Raw genomic sequence first — 22,467 nt, 5'->3', positions numbered from 1 at the left:
TGATTAATCTATAGCCTGAAACACTGTGCACACTGTCATCTGGAGAGAGCAATATTCACCTCCTATTTTAAGCTGCACAGTATGTTATTTCACTTACGGTTGGAATGTTTTGGTACTTATAATATGTAGGTTATATAGAGTTTGTAGAACATTTAGTTTATAACGATTTCGTAATAAATACATGTAATTAAAGAGTGGCCTGAGCTATTGTACTTGAATACATGTTTGAATATGATTCTAAACTGCTTTTTGTTTTTTTGTTGTAGCTTGTGTTAGAACTGGTTACAAAGCATGCTTCATCTCTGACTTCCCATGAAATTTGGGGTGACTATCTGCTAGCAATGGGATTGTGGCCAGACTCCCTACCTACAGGTCTGTTTGCAGCTGAAGACTCACTTCTTTCGACAGTCCGGAGCGACGCGCAGGTCCTAACGTATTGTCTGAATAGATTAAACCTGAAAAACTGCAGGTAGGCAAGAAACACTTTTTGTCTAATATGAGTAAGAAACAAGATATGTGTGAAATACTGGCAGCGTGTCGCTGCTCCCTGCAAAAGTTTTCTTGAGCAAATTGTGTGGGTAGAGATTGTGGTAATCACACTCTGTAACTGAGGCTCTTTTCCATGCAACCACTACAAATACAAGTTTAATTGTTTACTGTTTTATTCTTAAGTCCAAAATACTTGATTCTATTTAATCTTCACTAAGTACATTTGACCCATTTTGAGTTGAGTTAGGAGTAGGCGTTTAGCAGAAAATGTGAATGCAGACACTGGGTTTACAAGGTAATAATAGCTCCAAAAATCCCTTCCTTCAGTTTCCCTCTGAGTTTTTTAAAAAATTAGTATTTAATTAGTTTCAAATATACTAGTGATCCTCAAAACATCCTGCTTTCATGTAAACAATCATTCATCGGTTATTTTAGGTCCAGTAGCTTCAGGTGAAAAAACAAATTTCCTCCTTCAAATCGAGCTGTCTGAAAGAAGTCTTATGTGCAGGGGCCATATGCAGGAACTCTTTTAATGATTTCTTGTGCAATATAACTGTTATTTTCATAACACTGCAAAATTTTCTTGCCTGCTTGCATTGCTTAGTGGAATTCTGTGGACAGGTACTATGGTTTGCTTCTAGTGAAAGAACAAGCTGTAAAATTTAGCACTAAGATATAATGTTGAAATTGTAAAATCTTAGCAACATGCTGGGTTTTTTTTATCAATGACACTTCTCTCCTATCTTTGTCTTGTCTAACTTACCTTTGTGTATCACTCTGGTGCACAAATAAATTATTTCTCAATGAAATGTTTTGCATATTCACTTCTTGCACTGCATGAATTTTTGGTGATAGTGAGTTCCTAATAGTAGACACCCCCAACTGATTTGAAGTTGGAAACTGGCTTTAAAGCTAAGAAAAGAGGAGAGATTATTGGATTGCTTGACTTGCAGAATATATTCTTTCCTGGAACTGTCAGTTCAAGCCCTTGACTGCTGGACTTCTCTTCTTTGTGTTTCAGGACACTACCACTGACTCTGCAAGATCTTCAAAAAATTATGCAGTCCACTAATCCAGAGAGTCTCAAATTCAGTGCTGTTGAGATAAATGCAGACTGGATGGATAAAATGGAAGTTCTTCAGGCTTCAGTGAAATTGTTCATAGAAAAGGCAACCAATCAAGATTGGACATTGAGAGTGAAATGGCTTAACTCCTTAGCCAAAAATCTGCCACAGGTGCTTGGTATGTAATCACTTAACTTTCTCTTTTGACGAAGTGCTGATTTATTATATTTTCAGAAATTGTAAGTCTGATAAGAAAACACTCAGACCATTCAAATGATCTGATATGAAAGTTCTCAACTATCCATATGTATTGGGTTTGTGTGGCCAGGTTTTGGTAGCGGGTGGCTACAGGGGTGGCTTCTGTGAGAAGCCACTAGAAGCTTCCCCGGGGTCTGGCAGAGCCAATGCCAGCCAGCTCCAAGATGGACCTGCCGCTGGCCAAGGCTGAACTCATCAGTGGTGGTGGTAGTGCCTCTGTGATAATGTATTTAAGAGGGGAAAACACCTGCTCAACAGCAGCTGCAGCAGGAGAAGAGTGAGACCATGTGAGAGAAACAACCCTGCAGACACCAAGGTCAGTGAAGGAGGAGAGGGGGGGAGGAGGTGGTCTAGGCACCAGAGCAGAGATTCCTCTGCAGTCCATGGAGGTTAGCAGTGGAGCAGATATCCACCTGCAGCACAGAGAGGACCGCATAACGGAGCAGGTGTCTGTGCCTGAAGGAGGCTGTTATCCCATGGAAAGCCCATGATGGAGCAGGTTCCTGGCAGGACCTGTGGCCCCATGGAGAGAGGAGCCCACACTGGAGCAGGTTTGCTGGCAGGACTTGTGACCCTGTGGGGGACCCACGCTGGAGCAGTCTGTTCCTGAAGGACTGCACCCGGTGGAAGGGACCCACGCTGGAGCAGTTTGTGAAGAACTGCAGCCCATGGAAGGACTTGTGTAGAAGTTCGTGGAAGAGTTTCCCATGGGTGGGACCCCACGCTGGAGCAGGGGAAGTGCGTGAGGAGCCCTCCCCCAAGGAGGAAGGAGTGGCAGAGACAATGTGTGATGAACTGACCACAGCCTCCGCTCCCCGTCCGCATGCGCCACTGAAGGGGAGGAGGGAGAGAAAACTGGGAGTAAAGTTAAGCCCAGGAAGAAGGGAGGGGTGGGGGGAAGGTGTTTTAAGATCTAGCTTTTATTTCTTATTACCCTATTCTGATTTGATTGGCATGAAATTAATTTTTCCCCAAGTCAAGTCTGTTTTGCCTATGATAGTAATGGGTGAGTGATCTCCCCCTATGCTTTATCTCAACCTACAAGCCTTTTGTTATATTTTTCTCTCCCCTGCCCAGCTGAGGAGAGGAGTGATATAGAGGAGCTTTGGTGGGCCAGGGTCAACCTACCACACCGCACGAAATCAACAGTGTTGAGGCTCCAGGGAGAGACAGAAACAGGTTGTGCATATTAGAGGCAAGAGGATACTTTAGACTAGACATTGCCTTTCATTATTCAATCACGCATGTAACTTGTACTGCTTCTGAATTACAGTTATTTTTGGATACCTCTTGGTATCCAAATATGCAAATAAGCCTTTCTCTTCACTGTTAGTTTTTATAGTGATAATAAAAACCATAAAATGCCTTCTGTTTGTTGGTGTTAAAATGCAAATAGTTAGAAAGCCAGAAAACTGCAGAACTGAGACTTCCTGAAGCTGTGGTGCCTGAACATTCAGGATAGCTGCTGAGATGAGGTATTCATTGCTTAATTACATTAATCGCATTAAGCTTGTGGAGAATTTAGACAGGCATTAGTCAAAGTAATTCACACAATTCACAAAGGAATTCATTCCTTGTATGGTGTGAAGTCTCAGACTGTATTGCCCCTACATGAATCTTACTGTCTTTCCTAGCAGTTCTGTCTATAAACTAGAAAATATCTAGACAGTTACTTTAAGAACAGGTATACTTTTCTCTTTTGGTTTGTTGTTCTGGGTTTGTTTTTTTTAAAATTGGGGGGGGAAGGCGGGGATCAAAACCAGATGTACTGAGAGGAAGATCTGAAGGTAAAAACTCATGGGTTTTCACAAACCACATTTTGAATAGTATACATGAAATATCGCCAGTTTAATGAACTCTTTACTGGATTTATCTGTTTGGCCGTGATGTTCTGACTGCTTTTAAGACCTCTTGTAGCCAATACAAAATAAGAGCAACCAGCATGTCCACAATGCACGCACAGATGAGATTCAGGCTGCTTGTGCTGTCTCAGTTCAAGCTAGTTTTATTTATTTGTACTATATGCTTTGTCTTTTACACCTGTGTTCTCCTCCTTCACCTATAGATCCAGTACGGATTCAGCTGGAAGCAGGTGCTGTAGCCCTTGGTAGTTTCTATTCCAGTTCCCTCTCATCTGGAGTCAGTAACATGATCAAGTTGCTACAGCCAACTATGACAGGTACTTCTGAAAAAAATTGATATGACATTGGTGCTTCCTCTATTTGTTCTCTGAACACACTGCAACCCTTCTTAAGAAATGTGCATAACAAAACAAAGGCTAAATTCTAACTGTACATTGCTTTTGTTGCAAAAAAACCAACAGCCATTCTTGCGGTCTAAAACTGCAAATACGGCAAATAAATGCATTCATCCTATGCAAATTTGCATGAGTGCTTTGACTATGAATGCTGACTGTATCTGTGACCCCGGTGTATTCCTACATCTCAGAGTGACGTTCTTCAAGAGTGATGCATGCATCTAATGCCTTTCTGACCAGATAGTTTAGGCACCCTGTTTTTTCTGAGCATTTATTGTGTTGGCCCATCTGAAACCTATATTGAGGACTGTAACTTTCCCTTGGTGTTTTCCAGGGAGCTCAGGCCTGTGGTTTCCTTTCCAAGCTTTTTAGGTGCATGAAAGCTACATACAGTGACACTGGAGCCTTTATGGATGGTCCTAGGTGTCTTGCCTGGACTGTGAAGGAAAAGGGAGCTGGACTTGAGTTTCCAGGCTGTCTTTTTGGGTACTCTGACCACTGGTTAATTTACTTTCACAGTTCTGTTTTACAGAACTTGCAGTCAGTTCAATGCTTTATCATTTGGATATCTGGAGTGAGGGAGCTTTAAGACTCTTCCTTCCTCCTTCCTATAACATTCTTGCATAGGCAGGAGGATTGAGGAAAGTCTTTCACTGAATAATGTTTCCACTGCTGTCGTGTCTTATCTTTTCTGCCTTCCCAGATGAACATGTGATGCCTCTGGACCCAAGATGGAATATGCAGTTTTTAGATATCATTAGAAATTCGATGAACTTTGATACAGAAATGGAACACACAGATCAGCTTCTAATCCTTTTGAAGTCTGTAGCAAATCGGTAGGTTACAAAAAAAGCTTGTGAAGACTGCCCAATAACTGACTGCAATCAGCGTTGTATAAACACTTCCAGTATCTGCCAAGTGTGTTTTTAGGTTTTGGTAGATGTGATCTAAAATACCTGTATGAAAACCTCTGTCTGGTATTTAAATTCTTTGCTTCTGTTTTCTGAAGATGCAGACTAAACCAAACCACTTAATGCAGGGAGCAGGGCTGCCAGCATTCCATATAGGCTGGAGTAATTCAAGGACAACCCAGAACTGTGGGATAGAGCATAAAAGGGGTAGAAGTAGTGGTGTGAAATCTCTGACATAAAACTTAAATAGTTGCCCTGCTTTTGGATTTGGACTGTTTTTTCTAATAACAGCAAAAAGTACACACATCTTGCAGTTACAGTATAAGGACGTAGCTGCTTACATATCCTACAAGTGGTGGTGTTGCACCTGCTTAGTAGCTCCGTACTTTTTCCTTCCTGGTGATTGCTGTAGTCAGGAATCTGCTTTTTGTGAAGCTTGCTTCTGTAGAAACCATATTCAAGCAATTAGTTATTCTGCACTTGTTCCACAATAGAGTGAAATATCAAAAGTCAGGTTTTGTAGTTTACCATTCTCATAAGGCAGAGGCTTTAAAATGATACTGAATTTCTAATAACCTTCCTTTGAATTCAGGGCAGTATTGTTTCTTGAACGAGAAAAAAGAAGCTACACTGAGAAGAATCTGATTACCAGCAAGAAGCCAAGAAATAGTGTCTTAAGAATGTCTCTAGATTTCCGCAAAGGTGGGTTCATCTTCACTGTTCCTTTCAGATCTATGGTCAGTTTGAAACATGGTTAACTTGCACTGTTATGAAATGTACTTTAAACATGGTCTATCCTGAATGTGCGAAGGAAGATTGTGTGAATGTAAAGCAGTCAGAAGAGGACTAATATGACATGTAACACGTTATTCTTAAATTAAATGCTGTAGCACAAGGTACATCTATGTCCAGCCCGTACTAGGTAATGACTGCATGTCATTTCTCTCTTAATTAGCTAAACTTTAGGAAGAAGGTGGAAAGAAATTGGAATTTTGTCTTGTCTTTGGCTAGTAAGAACAGCCAAGTTCTTCAGGTGCTTTTGTTCTAATCTTCCTTCTATAATTTTATGTAATTAGGATATTTACCCCTAAAACAAAGGGGAAGAACTTAGTGATTAAGTTAGTGTGTTGCATAGAAGCTATTGATCAATGCTTTCCTTCATTCTGCATTTTTTTTAATCCATTAAATGTGTAGAGGTAACAGAGTTGTGCAAATAATGAGGGAACACTTTTTAGAATCATAGAATTGTTAAGGTTGGAAAAGACGCATAAGATCGAGTCCAACCACTAACCTATCACTGCCCAGTCCACCACTAAACCATGTCCCCAAGCACCACATCTACCCTTCTTTTAAATACCTCCAGGGATGGAGACTCCGCCACCTCCCTGGGCAGCCTGTTTCAATGTCTGACAACCCTTTCGGTGAAGAAGTTTTTCCTAATATCCAACCTAAACTTCCCCTGGCACAGCTTGAGGCCATTTCCTCTCGTCCTATCGCTTGTTACTAGGGCGAACAGACCGACCCCCGCCTTGCTACAACCTCCTTTCAGGTAGTTGAAGAGAGCAATAAGGTCTGCCCTCAGCCTCCTTTTCTCCAGACTAAACAACCCCAATTCCCTCAGCTGCTCCTCAGAAGGCTTGTCCTCTAGACCCTTCACCAATTTCATTGTCCTTCTCTGGACATGCTCCAACACCTTGGTGTCCTTCTTGTAGTGAGGGGCCCAAAACTTATCACAGTACTCAAGGTGCAGCCTCACCAGTGCTGAGTACAGGGGCACAATCACCTCCCTGGTCCTGCTGGCCACTCTGTTCCTGATACAAGCCAGGGTGCCGTTGGCCTTGGCTGCCTGACCACAGTGCTGGCTCGTGTTCAGTCAGCTGTCAACCAGCACCCCCAGGTCCTTCTCCACCAGGCAGCTCTGCAGCCACTCCTCCCCAAGCCTGTAGCGTTGCATGGGGTTGTTGTGACGGAAGTGCAGGACCCGGCACTTGGCCTTGTTGAATCTCATACCGTTGGCTCTGGCCCAGTGATCCAGCCTGTCCAGGTCCCTCTGTAGGGCCTTCCTGCCCTCCAGCAGATAGACTGGGTGTCATCTGCAAACTTACTGAGGGTGCACTCAATCCCCTCACCCAGATCATCGATGAAAATATTGAACCGGACCGGCACAGCATTATCCTGAAGAAGCTGGCTGCTCATGGCTTGGACAAACTCACTCTGCTCTGGGTTAAAAACTGGCTGGACGGCCGAGCCCAGAGAGTGGTGGTGAATGGAGTCAAATCCAGTTGGTGGCTGGTCACGAGTGATGTTCCCCAGGGGTCAGGGTTTTTTTTGTTACTTTTTGATTCTTAGATCTTTTTAGGGATTTTTTTCCCCCAACCACAGAGAGGATCTAGTGATCAGAAATTGACCTTTACTTGTCATGTGATGTGGCTGGACTATTCAGTCTCTCACTTTCTTTCCCTTTTCCCCAAATCTCAGATCCAGGAAGTTACAGCTGCCTTCCTCATGCAATTGTGGTCAACCTTGCTCCTTTCTTCGAACTTTGGGATGCGTTTACATTTCACTGGGTGAAGTCTACTCAGGTGGCCTTAAGTGATGATGACATGCATGATGTGAGTAGACTTTTCATAGTACGTTTATGTGAGTTATATGAAGTTAAGATAGTGTACAGAACATTATTTTTAGTTACAGGGGCCATGAAATAAACTGCAGTGTCTCTGTTGGTATTCAGAATACACCTGACACCAGGCAAATAATCATACTTGTTTCAGTGGCTCTATTTGTGCCAATTCTCATTTCTTCTGTGTGGAACGTAGGTTTTCAGCCTGCAGATACTGAGGGTGGGAATTTATCTTACCTAAATGTACACATGTGGGACCTGGATATCCATTGTGCCATAGAAGTGCCTATTTCTCTCCACTAATGATAAAGGGAGTATCCACATCCATCTCAGATAAAGATATCAGAGCCTGGGCGGCTGATATGCAGGTCATGGGTGGTTCACTTCTCCCTCTCCATTTTCAGACCTTGAAGATCATATTGCTGAAATTTGACAATGCCTTCGTATACTTGGTGCAGGGATTGCTTGGTTTTGACTGGTGTAGTTCCACCTGCGAGCAGAGCCCTGTGGTATTTTTAGGGAACACATAGCTGAGTGCTAGTTGTATGCCACTGAGCATTAAGCATTTCTTGATTCTGATACTAATGGAAGTGACAATGTTTTTGCATTTTCTCTTGCTTGAAGTAAAAAGTATTCTGTAACATGCAGGGCTCACCAATAGGAAAACTGTAACTTTTTTGGCTTCTTGTTAGATTTTATACTGCTTGCTGTGGCGTGACCGGTTCTGGGCCATCTCTGACACTCTGACAGTGGATTCACCAGGGTTGTCACTTCTGTCTCTGCACTGGCACTGGGTTATGAAGCATCTAATTGACAGAATTCCTCAGATGCTTATCGGATCAGATCAGCACAAGTGAGTGGCTTTTGATTTGTGTTTCTGTTAAATGGTTCTATAAATCACCCTCTTGTTAACATTATAGCTACTTGACATTGTTTGCTGTTAGCATCCAAGCTGTGTTCCACTAGTGATGCAAGTGCAATGTATTAAATAGCTGTTCATTTTTAAAATTCACGTTCTTAGCACGGGGCTGCTTCTTGCCCAAATGTTCACCTAGAATTTTTACCCATTTTCTGTACTTTAAAGTTAGATTGCCCCTTTGGTGGAAGGCTAAGAGAAAGGACTTTCCTTTCTTGTGAGAAAAGACTTTTCTTTTTCTCAAATTCTGAGGTAACTGTGTTTGCCTTTTTTTTTTTTTTAAATCTCCAAGGGTTTCCAAGGAAATTCAATCTGTTTCACAGCACATTCAGAGCTGCCTGGCCAGTCCCACTGGTATTTCTGCCAGTATGAAGATATTACAGAAGTCTCTAGGAAGACCCCTTCCTTTTAAGGTATTGGTATTTGGTTTGCAAGAGACTTGTATTTCAGTGATGTCCAAATATGCTTTAAAATAATCATAAAGTTTTGTAGCACTTGCTTTCAGGCCAGCAAAAATAGATTCCCTTTGAACTTGTTAGATTGATTAAAAAGAAAATTTCAGCATATGTTAATGTACATGGTTTTTGTGAAATACATCAGTTATCCAGGTAGCATTTCTACTATTAATTTTGCTTTGCATAGATAGCAGTTATTTAATGTAGAGTGGTACACAAACATGAAAATATTACTACTTGCTCTGTTCGGGATACTTGTGAATATCAGTATGCCACTTGCATATTTAGTGAACATATGTGTATGTACTTCCTTTCATACAGCATAGGATGGGGCTGCCTTGTGACTTACCAAGACAAGGCCTCTTAACTCTGACAAGATTTCTTAAGTTATTTCACCAATTGGTGTCATTCAATAAAAAAATCTTACAGTAAAATTTTCTAAAGAATATAAGTCCGCTTTTAAAAGCAGAGCACAAGTACACCTGTAGGTTGCTCATGTTGGTGATTAGTAAATAGACCTAGGTTTTTATGGCTTTATATCTCAAAGATACTCAGCTGTTCAAAAATGCATGTAGTTACTTTGTGGGACTTCAAAGAACATTCAATGATTACTGAGAATTTTGGGAGATTTTGCTAGGCAAATGTATTTAAATTGCAGGTGTGAAATGCCAATTTCTTTTAAGTGGCAGTAACTTCTGGTGTTTTTTATCAATTTGTGTATTTTTTGGCTTAGTTTAGGTAAGTTGCCATATTGAGATATTGTTTGTCTGCATAATCTTTGTAGTTTTTTCATGAAGGCAAAGGGAAGGAAGAGATTGTGGCCAGCTATTCAGATTTCTGTCTTCCTGCTCTATTGAGCAGGGCTACAAAAGAGTTGTTGTTAAGTTGTTGCAGGTTGGTTTATATATATTTGTACTTCAATCGTGTTCAAATTTCGAATATGAAATCTTAGTTCTGACTGCAGTCACAGATCTTGTCTGTTGTTTTGTTAGCACTGCTGAAACACATTGCCCCTTGTTCAAATGTCCTTTTCATGTTTCCAGGATAAACTGGGCATGGAATGTTTTTCTCAGTTAAAAATTCTCAGCAAACCACTTAACATCTTGGAGTTAAGACTGGCCTTTGGAGAAAGTAGATGGCAGGAAAAAATGTGCTGTCTGAAAATTGCTGCCACTGGATGGAAGATGAAGAAAGCATTGCTGCAAGCTGATGGCCTGATAATTAGAGCCAATCATTTAGAAGATGTTAGTCTGGGTAGGTAACAGTTGAGCCTAACAGGATAATTTCTGACATCTCTGTTCTTTTTTAATACAAATGGAAAGGATGGGAAATGTTCACTGGAAGGAAATACAGTACATACCTTTATGTGCCTCTTGTGCTCTGTCAAACAGGTCAACTAAAGATTTTTTTGAAAGCTGTACATTCACAACTGAGAGCAGGAGGAGTTATCTATAGTCATTCGGAAGAAAGGTTTACTGAAGATACCGTCTCCAACCAGTTAGACCCTGCCTTGTTAAACCACCTCTGTAGTCAGGTTCAGCTGTGGCCTGCAATGGAATACATAGGCATGCTCTGGCAGTACAAACTCACAGCAGATTATGTGGCCAGGGCCTGTGCAAGAAGGTAAGAAGAAAGTTGGAGAAATAAATCCTGTGTTCCTTTCATGAGATTCAGATTCCCTAGCTAAAAGCTGCAACTTCAGTACTTTACATTCATAGGTAATTCTCTGTGTCTGTACATATATATATATATGTACGTACCTCTGTGTGTATATATATACACACACACATATATGTATATATTCCTTAAAAGAGAGCTCTTCATTTATGGATTTCAGTGAAAGTAATGTTTGTGCAGTGAGACTCCTAGGGTTACTGGTTTGCTCTTGAACTCAGCAAAGTTCTGATTTCCACAAGAACTATAAAGCTGGAAGGCAGTCTGTCTCCAAATGTTTTGTATGTTTGGCTGAACGTGTATCTTATAGCTACAGAAGATACCACTTCTTCCCCCTTTTGTTGTATTTAGATCTTGCCCACTTTGAAGGATGCAAGTGTTTCGAGTATTATTTGAGTGCTTGCTCTTCTCCAATGGTTAAAATGCTGTCATCTTAGCCTTTCAGGGAGTCTTCATTATTGTGACTTTGCCATTCTCAATTTGGTTTACTGTCCAAATGATTTATTTCATTTGCCTTGCTTAAGCATTACTCAGGTTGCATTTCTTTCAGGGAGAACTGCAGTCAAGAAAAAAGCATATGTTCAGATCTAGTTCAGCTTATAGCTTTTTCCCTGAAGTTGACACCAGCTGCTTCTCACCAGCTGTCCGGACTGTGGCACTTGTTACACCTTAATGAAGTAAGAACAAGTTTTAGTTTAATTAGTCTCGCAGAAGTTTTCAACAGACTTTTCAAAATAGGTATATCTGTGTAAGATTTTTGACATGCAGTTTTTCTACCTGTGCCTGACAGGAATTTTTCCTCTTAATAAGAAAGGTTAACTGTGTGCCTGCAAAAAGCATAATTAAAACATAACACTAAAACAGAAACAAACCACAATGAAGTCTTAAATAACATAGTTCTATGTGGTCTAGTTTGGTGGTGGTGTTCCGGTCATCCGTGACCTAAAGGATAACAGGAAATTGTGAATAGCAGGTGCAAGCCTGGTTGTATCTATGTATTCAAAGTAATTTTATGTGAAAAAATACTTGCCTCTGTTCGTGTGCCTCTAAATTTATTTTTTTTTTTAGGTCTGTGTTGCAAATCAGATAGACTGAGACAGTTATTTGGTGCATTTTCTGTAGGACAGTTAATTCTGTAGGACAGTTAATACATCAGAGGAATTCTGATGGGTTAATGTTTAGCTATGATACAGTGGTGGTTGTGTTCCCACAAAGCTCAGTAAACCAGCAATTTCACTTTAAATGCTTTGGAGCAGATTATTGAATAGCTTCATCTTTTTCATGCTTATGCAACCTCATGTATTGTAACAAAAGGTTGGACAGGTGTAGACTAGAGGCTGTATTCTGAGAACTGGCTCTGTGAACACACTATGTGTTCCACAGACAGGAGGAGGCAGTGCAAACGCTATGTGAATTCAAAAAGGACCTTGAGGAATATCTTGTACTACCCCTACTGAAAAACTGTTGATGGGTGGGGGGGGTGTGTGTGTGCACGTGCATGCGTGCTTGACTCTCTTGCTCCCTGTAAGTAATTCTCAGCTCTAGGTTTTTCCTCTCTCCTTAGATATCCCCTGAAGAAGTGTCTATTCTGTCATCTCAACTAGTTAATGCTGCATTAGCATCCTTCTGGAGCAGTACTTTCACCACAGACCCAGACTACTGGTTGACTTGGAGGCCGCTACCTGCAACAGAGGAAAAGAATGTTTCTAAATCCCGTATGAACTCTTCTGTGAAGGTTTGTCTCTTCTGACCTCACCAAACAACTAGGCTGAATACCCCTTTATTAAATACTCCACCAGCTTTCTAAAGCAATACTGTAAGTTCTAGCACAGTCAGTGCAAGTTGCATTTGAACAATCTAACTCTTAATCTCTTAATTTAGGGCCCAGGTATTTTGACCCGAGCCGTTTTCTCAAAGTGCTTCTTTGAAATTCTAACTAGCAGCAGCAAGACAAGCCAGTGGGATGTGAGTGGGCTTCCTGTTCTGTCGTCATCCCATGTGACACTGGGAGAATGGATAGAGAGGGCACAGCAGCTTCAAAAAGTCAGCACAGCGCTGTGGACCAACCTGGCTGTCTCTTCAATAGCAGATTTTAGGTATTAAGACCTCTCTTCCACATATACGTTACTTAAATGTTACAGAAGTTTCCTTACCGTGTAAACTTCTTTCATTCCTTTGCCTCCAGATACACAGATGCTAGACTACAAGGAATAATGCTAGGCAGACAACTCTCTGCCCTGGTAGATCTGGTTCCAGTTGATCTTCAAGAAGAATTTTTGGAGTGCTGTCAGAAGCTCTACCTCAAGGATCCTGTTGCATATGAGTTCCTTCTCAAGATACTTAGAAGCATCACTGATCAGGAGTTACTTCCTAAAGAATTCCTGTTTCTCCTGCTCACTTGTTTGCAGCAGTTCTTTGGGGAAGGGCTTAAGGAGTTACCAGAGACAGCTTGGCGAGGAAGCCTCTGGGTGAATATTGGTTTGGTGCAGATCCAGGTGTGGCTTCCGCAGACCAGGTTTGATCCGGCTGTTAAAAGAGAATACAAGCTGAAGTATGCAAAAGAAGAGGTAAGTGTGGAGCTTAGTTGGCTTTTACCTATGTAACGCATAAAATCAGCACAAAAGAGTTTGGCTTGGGTGTTCGTGGGCAAATCTTTGGTCACGATTTTTAAACTATACAGTTAGAACATTTTTTAATATCCAAGAAGATAATGTACCTACTTGGTTACCAAAACCAGAGCCTCAGAATGGTTTATTCCTTCGTTTTTAGTTATACCAGCTGGAGTGTGAATGGAAAACAAATGATTTCTCATCCCAGCTGCATACAGGAAAAAGTATTGAAGATGAAGGAGTCAGCAACTATATTCATCCCCATCTCAGGTAACATCTCAAGCACTTGACTCTTCTCTTTTAGACATTTAACTCTTCACTTTTAGATCGGATATTTCATCTTTGCATGCTCAGGCTCCAAAGCTTTTCTCCACAGCTTCACAGTTTTTGTGTTCTTTTGTAGAAATAAGGGTTGCTGATTTGAAAATATCAATTTGCATGTTCAGGTGCTAAAGAGAAATATAGAAGCTGTTCTGTTTACTTGCAGTGACTAAGGAATTGTATTTATTTACAGCAGTACAAAGAGTGTACAGACAACAATTAAAGCAGTGGCCTTCATATCTTGATAAAATTGAAGCTATGCCCGGAAGTGAAAATAAAGCCATACCTCCAAAATATGGTAGTTTCATTACAATGTGACAATGTCATCAACAAATTGAAATGAGATAGAATGTGTATCTATCACTGTAACTCTTCAAGGCCTCAATAGATGGCAGTGCTATTTTGCAGAGTACTTGGACTCATTTGTACTGGGTAGAAATCTCCAGATGTGTATTTTAGCAACAGCCTTTGCTGATGGGCCTGTGGATTAATTAAATATCTTACCACATAGAGTACACTGTTGACATTCAGAATTTGTAGCCGTTGTTTTGTTGTTGGGTTGTTTTTTTTCAATCTGAGGAACTTGGAGAGAAAATTTCAAGTGAACAGAGATTTCTCCTTTGTGCAGACTTCCAGGTGTTCCTGGTGCATGGAGATAAAAACTGAGCGTTATTCATTATTTCCCACTATAAATGGAAGGTTTTTATTTCACTATTCTACATGTAGAGGATCTGATAGTTCTATGATACTGCTTAAGGAGAATGATAGTAATTGAAAACAAGTTCTGAATGGCTGAGGTTTTTACCAATTGCTTCCAGTAATCCTGCTTTTCCATTAATGCTCACAGAGCTGTCGGGTAGCAAGCAAAAAAGTAGTTGAAGTTTTTTGAAGTGTGGAGGAGAAAAAAAGAGAAGTACATATGCATGCTATACAGGTGTCATTTGCTTTTTCCTTATTTGCTGTTTCACATAGCAGAATATTTCTGATGCATCTTTTTATATATCTCACGTTATGTTAGATATTTATAAACATGTTTATATGAAGTATGTTCTTGTGTCTAAACTGGTCAATGTTATTTCTTAACAGACTGTTAAGTGAAAGAATGCAAAGGTTGAAGGAGCAAATAACCAGTCTTTCCAGAAAAAAGGCCTTCAGGCCTCCAGCTCCAACCTATGATTGCTTATACCAGGAGGCTCACCAGTACATCAACAGCATAGCACGGGCTTCTTCAGTCCAAGATCTTTTAGCCCGCCTTCTGCAGTTCCTCCGTGGGGAAAGACCTAAATCACTCCAGGCAATACAAAACCTGTTAAATGAAGAAGCATCTTGGCAACAATCACACCATCAGTTTAGAAAACACCTGGCAGAAGAGTATGCTGTATTTCCTGATGCCATCATTCCGCTGCAAGCTGCCATCTTACAGTTGCAACATGGCATGCGATTAGTGGCTTCTGAAGTTTATACAGCGCTCAAAAGTTTTGTGCGACCAGCTGATCTGACCAACCTCCTCACTTCTTTGTTGACATTTCCTTCTATTGGCCATGCCTTCCCCACTTACTTTGCTCGTGCAGAAATTTTATGCTCAGTGAATTCAGTTGAGGTCCTTCATGGACTTAAAAAGTTTTCTCTGAGGCACTCTGAAGGAGAATCTGAGGCAGTAGAGCAGCCGTGCCCGACTCTAGAACAGCTCCTGGTGAATGCTTTGTTGCATCTTCGAAGCCATGTACTATGCAAAGGAGAGATGGACCAGAAATCTCTGCAGCTTTTTAGACATCTGTGTCAGGTAACATCTGAATGCCAGTGGCCAGGTTTCTTGCACTGAACTACCTTGTCACCAGTACAAGACAGACGTGGGTCTGTTAAAGTGGGTCGAGAGGAGGGCCACAAAAATTATCCGAGGGCTGGAACACCCCTCTTGTGAAGAAAGGCTGATGGAGTTGGGGTGTTTCAGCCTGGAGAAGAGAAGACTCCGTGGAGACCTTATCGAGGCTTTTCAGTTTATAAAGGCAGCTTGTAAGGATGGAAAGAGGCTTTTTACCAAGGCTTGTAGTGATTGGACAAGGCACAATGGTCTTAAACGGAAAGAGGGTTGATTTAGATTGGACATGAAGAAGAAATTTTTTACCATGGTTGTGGTGAGGCACTGGAAAAGGCTGCCCAGGGAAGCTGTGGATGCCCCATCCCTGGAAGTGTTCAAGGCCAGGTTGGACGGGGCTTTGAGCAACCTGGTCTGGTGGAAGGTGTCTCTGCCCATGGCAGGGGTATTGGACTAGATGATCTTTGGAGGTCCCTTCCAACCCAAACCATTCTGCGATTCTACCTTGATAATTGTCATTATAACATTCTTAAACTTTTCTCTTTTTTGTCCATTGAATTGATAAAAGATAATTTTAATATAATCTAAAATATTGGATTAACTTCTTGGGATTTATCAAGACATAATATCATAGCCTGTAATGGTTACCAAAGATTTTATTTATAAAAAAACCTAACAAAACCCAAAAACCACACAAAAAAAACCCAAACCAAACTTTTTAGAGAGTTTAATTATAAGAGGGTTAAGAAAGGAGACTAGAACTTGGCCAAGCGCTCCATTACATACTGTTTTCTGTGCTTTTTCCTCATTGGTTTGTTGAGAGGGCAATTTACAAATTTCCCTTCAAGTTACATGGCTTTGATTTGCACCGTTGTAGACTGTAGAGGAGGAGACAGCCAGACAAGGCAGATGCTGACCCTTTGAAATATGAGGTGACGAGGTGATTTTAACATTAACTTGTGTAAAAGAAGGCTGCTTTTTGTTTCCATAGGCAATTATAAATGAATGGGATGAACAGGAACGCCGTGCCCAAGAGCGGGAGGCAATGGAACGCAGTCTGTACAGGTACAGAAGTAAAAGCCATGGGAAAGGACGGAGTGAGGAAGAAGAGGAAGAAGAAGAGTTTAGGAGGAGATTTCCCCTTCACGAAAAGGTAGCAACTGTAACAAAACACAAAAATGATGACTGAAGTAGCTCTTGAAAAGGCATGCGATAAGTAGAATGAGATGAGGAATGAAGCAGTTCTTCCTTCAGCCAAAAGAAAAATGTCCAGTAGACTTTGATAGGAAGGTATTAAGTATTGTGATTTTTGTTTATTTTCTCTTCTGCCTGTAGAATTTTTTTTTTTAATTAACTTCTGAACTTTAATTGTACTGTGGTTCAGCTTGCATAACCCCAAATTATCGTTAGTTACTTGTAAAATTCTGGAGTTTGATTCATTTAGCAAGTAAGGTTTGCTGAGGTTTGATTACCTCTGAAGAAGGCTAATCTTGATTAAATAAAGCTGTGAGATTTTTTGAGATTTAACTGGCCTGCATTACTGAATGAGTTTTTGAAGTGTGTCTTCACTGAGCAGTGTTGTGCAGTACAGAAATCCATGAGACAATTATGTTCCTCAGTATGTTATTGGGATGTAATAGTTCAGATCTTCAAGTGACCAAGCAGTGTTGAGATGGTTTATCTGCTGCTTTTTCTGAAAGAGATTTAGTTGGCAGCAGCTGAGGGCTCACTGGACTGCACCCTTGCCTGCTGTGGCTATGCTCCTGAATTGTTCTGTTCAGCTGTGTTCTGTTTCAGACTGACATCTGAGCTGTGAGGAAGGCAGTGTATCTATATAGTGCCAGCTCCAAGTCATTAGCACATTGTCACAAGGCCAAAAAGTGCAAAAAGGGTGGTGGGGAGGGGAGGTGTTGAAGGAAGAAATTATAATTGAGCTTTGATTATCATGTCCTTTGCAGGACTTTGAAGATATCACAGCTCAGGCAAGCCTAGAAGAAAAAATGGAAACTGAAGATCCATTGGAAGATCAGCTGGATATTGGTAGAGCCCTTTTGTCCAAGAGCTCTATGCAAACAGTAATGGTGGTTCATCAACAATTGTGTTTGAACTTTGCTCGATCCCTGTGGTATCAACAGAGTCTGCCTTCCCAGCAAGCCAAACATTACTTCAGTACATTTATTTCCTGCTATCAGACTGGTGCATGCCTGGTGTCACAGTTCTATCCTTTAATTGGTAAGACTGCTAGCAATACTTCAGATGTGCGTGTTTAGCTTTAATGATTTGTTTCACATTAATCATATCACAGGTCAAGAAATAGACTTACTGTGGGAAAAATGCACAAATACCAATTTTCATTTTCCAAATAATTTGCCCATGTTTAGAACTGTCACGGTGGAATGCTTTGGTTTTTGTTCTTTTATGGATTTTTTTAAAATTCCATTTGTTAATATATGAGACCGACACAGAGTAGATTCAGTTTATTCTTAAACTATTAAGTGAAATTTTGATCCCTTGCATCTGCGTAATCCTGTGGAAGACAATGCACTTGCAAAATTTTCCCAGAATTAGAATTTGCAATTAAGTTAATAAAAGAATTGGTTTAAATGGAGCTTCTATAATAAAAAAAGTGCTGGGTTTTTTTCCACCCTGAATTTTGGCACACTCAATGTGTAAACCATTATAGTAGCGTGCGAGATCTCAGGGTTGTCACCTCTCAAAGCAGATCGTGCTTCAGTTCTAATCTAGAAAATGTATACAGGGCTGCTGTTTCTACAGTAACGTATTTTCACTGCTCATACCGGAGGTGTAATATGTCTGATTTTTTTGTGTTGTGTTGGATTACTTTTTCACAGAGCCTTGTTACTAATTTTGTAGTAAATCATCTTGATGTGAATTTACACATAGATGAAATGTGGTCTTCTGACAGGATCACAGCCCACCTTTAGGATGCTGATTTTACTTTTATACAAAAATAGAGGATGTAAACTTTAAGTATGTCTACTTTCTTCTATACTCCCATCTCATGGCTTATGTATGGCATATTCTTATATCCTTGTACTGTATAAAATGCTTATGGCTTGGGATACAGGAAAAAACTCTTTTTCTATTCAACTGAAAAAACAGTGGATAGCATGTATGATGTCTTAATTTTTTTGCTTCCTAGGTGCCGAAATGAATGATAGTCTTTTGGGAAGCCAACTTCTAGTTAGCACTCTTCTTTACAATACCTTTTTTGAGGAATTAACTTCAGATCTTGTGCTGCAGCAAGATGGCCCATATGACTTCTACCAACATCCTAATATCCAGCAAGTCCGACAGTGCCAACCTGTACTGGATAATTTTGCTAAAGAAGTAAATGGGTTACTGCAGGAGTGGCCGGAGCATCCTGTACTTGTGCAGGTAAGGACATCTCAAAAAACGTTTGGGAAAAACTGGGACATTTTAGAACTGCATTTGTGTGTAAGTATGTGTATAGATACGCATAGACCCGTGCATGCATACGCTTGCCTAGATGTTGTCTGTATTATGCAGATGTTTTGAAGTCATACCTGTTTCTTTTTAAGAGGTATTAGGTATTATTAGCTGTTCTGTTTTAGTTATGAAATGTTAAGTGGCATTGACTGCCTGCTCTGATCTTACAGCTTTAAGCAATCTTCAACCTGCATCCCTCAAAGATTCTTGAGGTCTTTTGCTGTTTGGGCTCCTGGTTTTCCCCAAAATGTTCTGAGCTTTTATTTATTGTGTTAAAATGCATATCTTTTGTTCCCATATATGGGCCCTGTGTGGCCCTCAAGTTGTATTTCTTAGAGTAACACAGAAACTCAGAATCGATTGGAACTCTTTGCATTAGGTCATTTAAGCTCCTTTCCCCGAGTGCATTGACTTTAACTGAATTACTAGTGAGCTTATACTAAAACAAGGAAGCAGTTTAAAATAAAAATAATAATTCTTACCTCTTTACAGAGGAGGGTTATGCTAATACAAATTAAGCTAACTTCATGACTGCTTCTGTTGAAGATCAGTTACTATGGTAATGCTTGTTTTTCATTCTGCAGCTGTTAGTTGTGATGGACAGAATCCGGAGCTTTCCACTTTCTTGTCCTCTCTCGAAGTTCCTGAATGGCTTGGAAATTCTTCTTGCAAAGGCACAGGTAAGAAAAGCGCTAAGGGAAATGTCTAGTTTCTCTTTTATGTTACTTTATTTGTGTTGGTACCATGATAAGAACAACTGAAAGTTGTCCTCTTGTCAGGATTTGGGGAAGTGAACTTGCTCCATGCTGTAAGTTTAAGGGGTGGGAAGGTAATCCTTAGTAGTGCATGAGCCTTGCTGTGCAAAGACTGATTTCTGGCTTTGTATAAAGGGGAATTTTTTAATAATTTTTTTTTTCTCCCCAGGACTGGGAGGAAAATGCTAGTCGAGCTTTGTCCTTGCGAAAACATCTTGATTTGGTCACACAACTGATCATTCAATGGCGTAGATTGGAGTTGAAGTAAGAACTGTCTTTCTGTACTTTTTCTTAGATACTGTAAGCTTCCATCTCTGTATGGAGACACATTCCAATGTAGGTTTGCCATAATAATGGAACATGCCTCTGTGTGTGTCCTGGCGGGGGGGGGAACCCGAAGTAGCAGCTGTACTGGCTCAGAGTAAGCATGTCCAGCCCATGGTGACCCTATGTATATGCCTCAGGAGGAGCAGAAGCAGAACATATAACTACAGTACTTCATCCTAATATTTTTCCCAGCATTCTCCTGTTTTATTCCTAGGGCTTACTGAGCCTGCAGTGTTTTGTCTGTTTAACAACCCTCATAAGCTTAAAATCACTGTTCGGTGTCCTTTTAAGACCATGTAAAATTTTTATATCCACAGTATGGCCTAATAAGGAATTCCACAAGTCTACCTCAAGCTTTGTGAAAAGAACTTTTGAACCCAGTTCTGACTAGTTCTGTTTTACTGTCCCTAGTTCCTGCATTTCTTCTATCACATTTAATAACAGTGGCAAAGCAGTGATCCTCAAGAGTAGATTGTGTATATTAGGCAGATGTGCAGATTGCTCCATCCTGTAAAATTTTACTGTAGTTTAGTAGAAACAGAGGATAAAGTTTGTGTTGTTTTGTAGCCCAAACTACCCACAATATTTTTGCATTATCTCTTTTTCTTCTCTCCCCTTCGTTATTGTTTCCAGTTGCTGGTCAGTAAGTTTGGACAATATTATGAAGCAGCATGTAGAGAAATCCACGAAGCACTGGTTCTCAATCTATCAGATGATTGAGAAGTATGTTCAAGAACTGACAGAGGCAAATGGAGAAGGTGAGCGTTGTCTTTATGTGAATGTGTGATGTAGTTCCAGCAGTTACTGAGGATGAGTAATTAAGGTCCTAAATGTCAGAGTTAGACAACGCACTTTCAGGTGTAGTTCTTGTCCCCTTTGCCCTATAGTAAATTACATGACTCTATAGGGTCTTTCATATAGAATGAACTTCACTTGGTATTTATTTCTGGAACCACCTGTGTCTCTCACAGGGCCAACATTGTAGGTGGTGTGAAGAAAAAAGATGTCTGTAAAAGCAGCTAAAAAAATAGAACTGTGGTAACTGTATGTCAGGCACATATAAACATTTCCAACAGATTTGGAGGGTAGGAGGCATCCATCTGCAGCTGGAAAAGGCACCTCAGTTTAACTGCACAAAGCATAATTCATATGCCAGCTGAACTACTCTTAACATTCTGTATAAAGCCTAAAGAATTCTTACAGTAAGTCTGCTTTGGTACATACTGTTCTTAGCAAATCTGTCTGCAGGTGTTCATGATATGTAAAATAGGGGAAAGAATATAGTTGTCACTCCCTTGCCTCCCCAAAATTTTATGAAATTGTAAATATGAAAGTAACATCCTCTGGCATGAGGCAGGGTTCTTCCAATCTCATGACTAATTAATGCACTTACCTGATGAGCTTCAGATCCTTGGGTTATTTTACATCTCCAAGTGAATGGCATGTCGTCTTCCATAGGTAGTGGTCCAAAGACAGTGTATTCTCTACAAGATTCTTCTAAGATCTATTTCTATCCTCATGTTTTTGAGGAGTTAAGGAACTGACAGTGGTTAATTTGTAGTATGGCTCATCATAACCAAAAAAGCCATTCATTCATAGACAATAGCAAGTATTCTTTAAATATGTGATGCACTCTGAAATTGGATGTGTAGCTGGCCTCCTCGGTCGCTATCTTGCTGGTGCCTCTCTTGTCCCCTCTCCCTTCTTCTAGTGTTATTTGTTGGTTTTACTTATTATTAAAATAGAATTCTTAACCTCATACCCCTTTCCTGTTTTGAACCTTTCCTAATAGAGACCTGATATTTACTTGGAAGTTTACAAAGAGTAGCCAACAATTTTCATGTAGAGGTTTGTTTGTTTGTTTTCTTCCCCTTTCCTTCTAAATTTCTGTTGCAATGTTCAGAAACTGAGCAAATGGATCTGAAAAAGCTGGTCAGCACACTACAAGCTTTCATTGAAGGATCCACGCTGGGAGAGTTTCATGCACGACTTCAAGCACTACTGGTTTTCCACTGCCATGTCTTGCTGATGCCTCAGGTAGCAGAAAAGGGTAAGTTGTTAACATTACATGTGTTGAGTCTTCTTTACAACCACCTGACCATCAGGTATTCAAGACTTTCCAAAGAGATCACTAAGCTCATAAATACAACACAGGCCTATGCTGCTGTTTTTTCCCGTTTTCACGAAGAATACCGTTTGTCAGTTTATCCCGACTTGTTGGTGTTGCCAAACTTCATGATTACAGAAAAACCCAGGATGCGTTTCTTCTCTTAATAATGAAGAATATCCTGCTGTCTGTCCCTTCTAGATGTTCTGTGCAGCATCCTGTGGAATCTACACAATTATTATAAGCAGTTTTCAGAGTGTGTTGAGGCCAGAATCACTGAACTTCGGCAACCTATAGAAAAGGAACTTAAGGTAAAAGGAAACTTTGCTCAGACAATATACTGATCTAATCAAAGGAACAGTGGAGCAGACATTATTTGAATTTGTTTATAATAGCTCTGGCTACTGAAATCCGTAT

General features: G+C 40.4%; 1 protein-coding gene across 2 annotated transcripts in view; it reads left to right on the top strand.

Annotated features, from left to right (window-relative positions):
• Positions 1-22,467, top strand: part of MDN1 (midasin AAA ATPase 1) — a 106,469-nt gene that overhangs the window by 55,199 nt on the left and 28,803 nt on the right. For both annotated transcript variants that reach the window (XM_075087277.1, XM_075087276.1), the window contains exons 48-71: positions 267-469; positions 1,511-1,731; positions 3,877-3,990; positions 4,772-4,904; positions 5,572-5,681; positions 7,458-7,591; positions 8,292-8,452; positions 8,808-8,928; positions 10,014-10,224; positions 10,362-10,593; positions 11,195-11,321; positions 12,209-12,379; positions 12,526-12,740; positions 12,830-13,211; positions 13,414-13,523; positions 14,661-15,357; positions 16,382-16,543; positions 17,349-17,622; positions 18,554-18,789; positions 19,446-19,541; positions 19,786-19,880; positions 20,577-20,701; positions 21,847-21,993; positions 22,252-22,361. In XM_075087277.1, the coding sequence (XP_074943378.1) occupies positions 267-469; positions 1,511-1,731; positions 3,877-3,990; positions 4,772-4,904; positions 5,572-5,681; positions 7,458-7,591; positions 8,292-8,452; positions 8,808-8,928; positions 10,014-10,224; positions 10,362-10,593; positions 11,195-11,321; positions 12,209-12,379; positions 12,526-12,740; positions 12,830-13,211; positions 13,414-13,523; positions 14,661-15,357; positions 16,382-16,543; positions 17,349-17,622; positions 18,554-18,789; positions 19,446-19,541; positions 19,786-19,880; positions 20,577-20,701; positions 21,847-21,993; positions 22,252-22,361 (4,587 nt within the window). The remainder of the gene's footprint in view (positions 1-266; positions 470-1,510; positions 1,732-3,876; positions 3,991-4,771; positions 4,905-5,571; positions 5,682-7,457; positions 7,592-8,291; positions 8,453-8,807; positions 8,929-10,013; positions 10,225-10,361; positions 10,594-11,194; positions 11,322-12,208; positions 12,380-12,525; positions 12,741-12,829; positions 13,212-13,413; positions 13,524-14,660; positions 15,358-16,381; positions 16,544-17,348; positions 17,623-18,553; positions 18,790-19,445; positions 19,542-19,785; positions 19,881-20,576; positions 20,702-21,846; positions 21,994-22,251; positions 22,362-22,467) is intronic.

The sequence above is a fragment of the Phalacrocorax aristotelis genome, chromosome 3 (assembly GCF_949628215.1).
Source record: "Phalacrocorax aristotelis chromosome 3, bGulAri2.1, whole genome shotgun sequence".
Taxonomy (NCBI): Eukaryota; Metazoa; Chordata; class Aves; order Suliformes; family Phalacrocoracidae; genus Phalacrocorax; species Phalacrocorax aristotelis.
The sequence above is the reverse complement of the archived record's forward strand: the minus strand, read 5'-3'. Positions and strand labels throughout refer to the sequence as shown.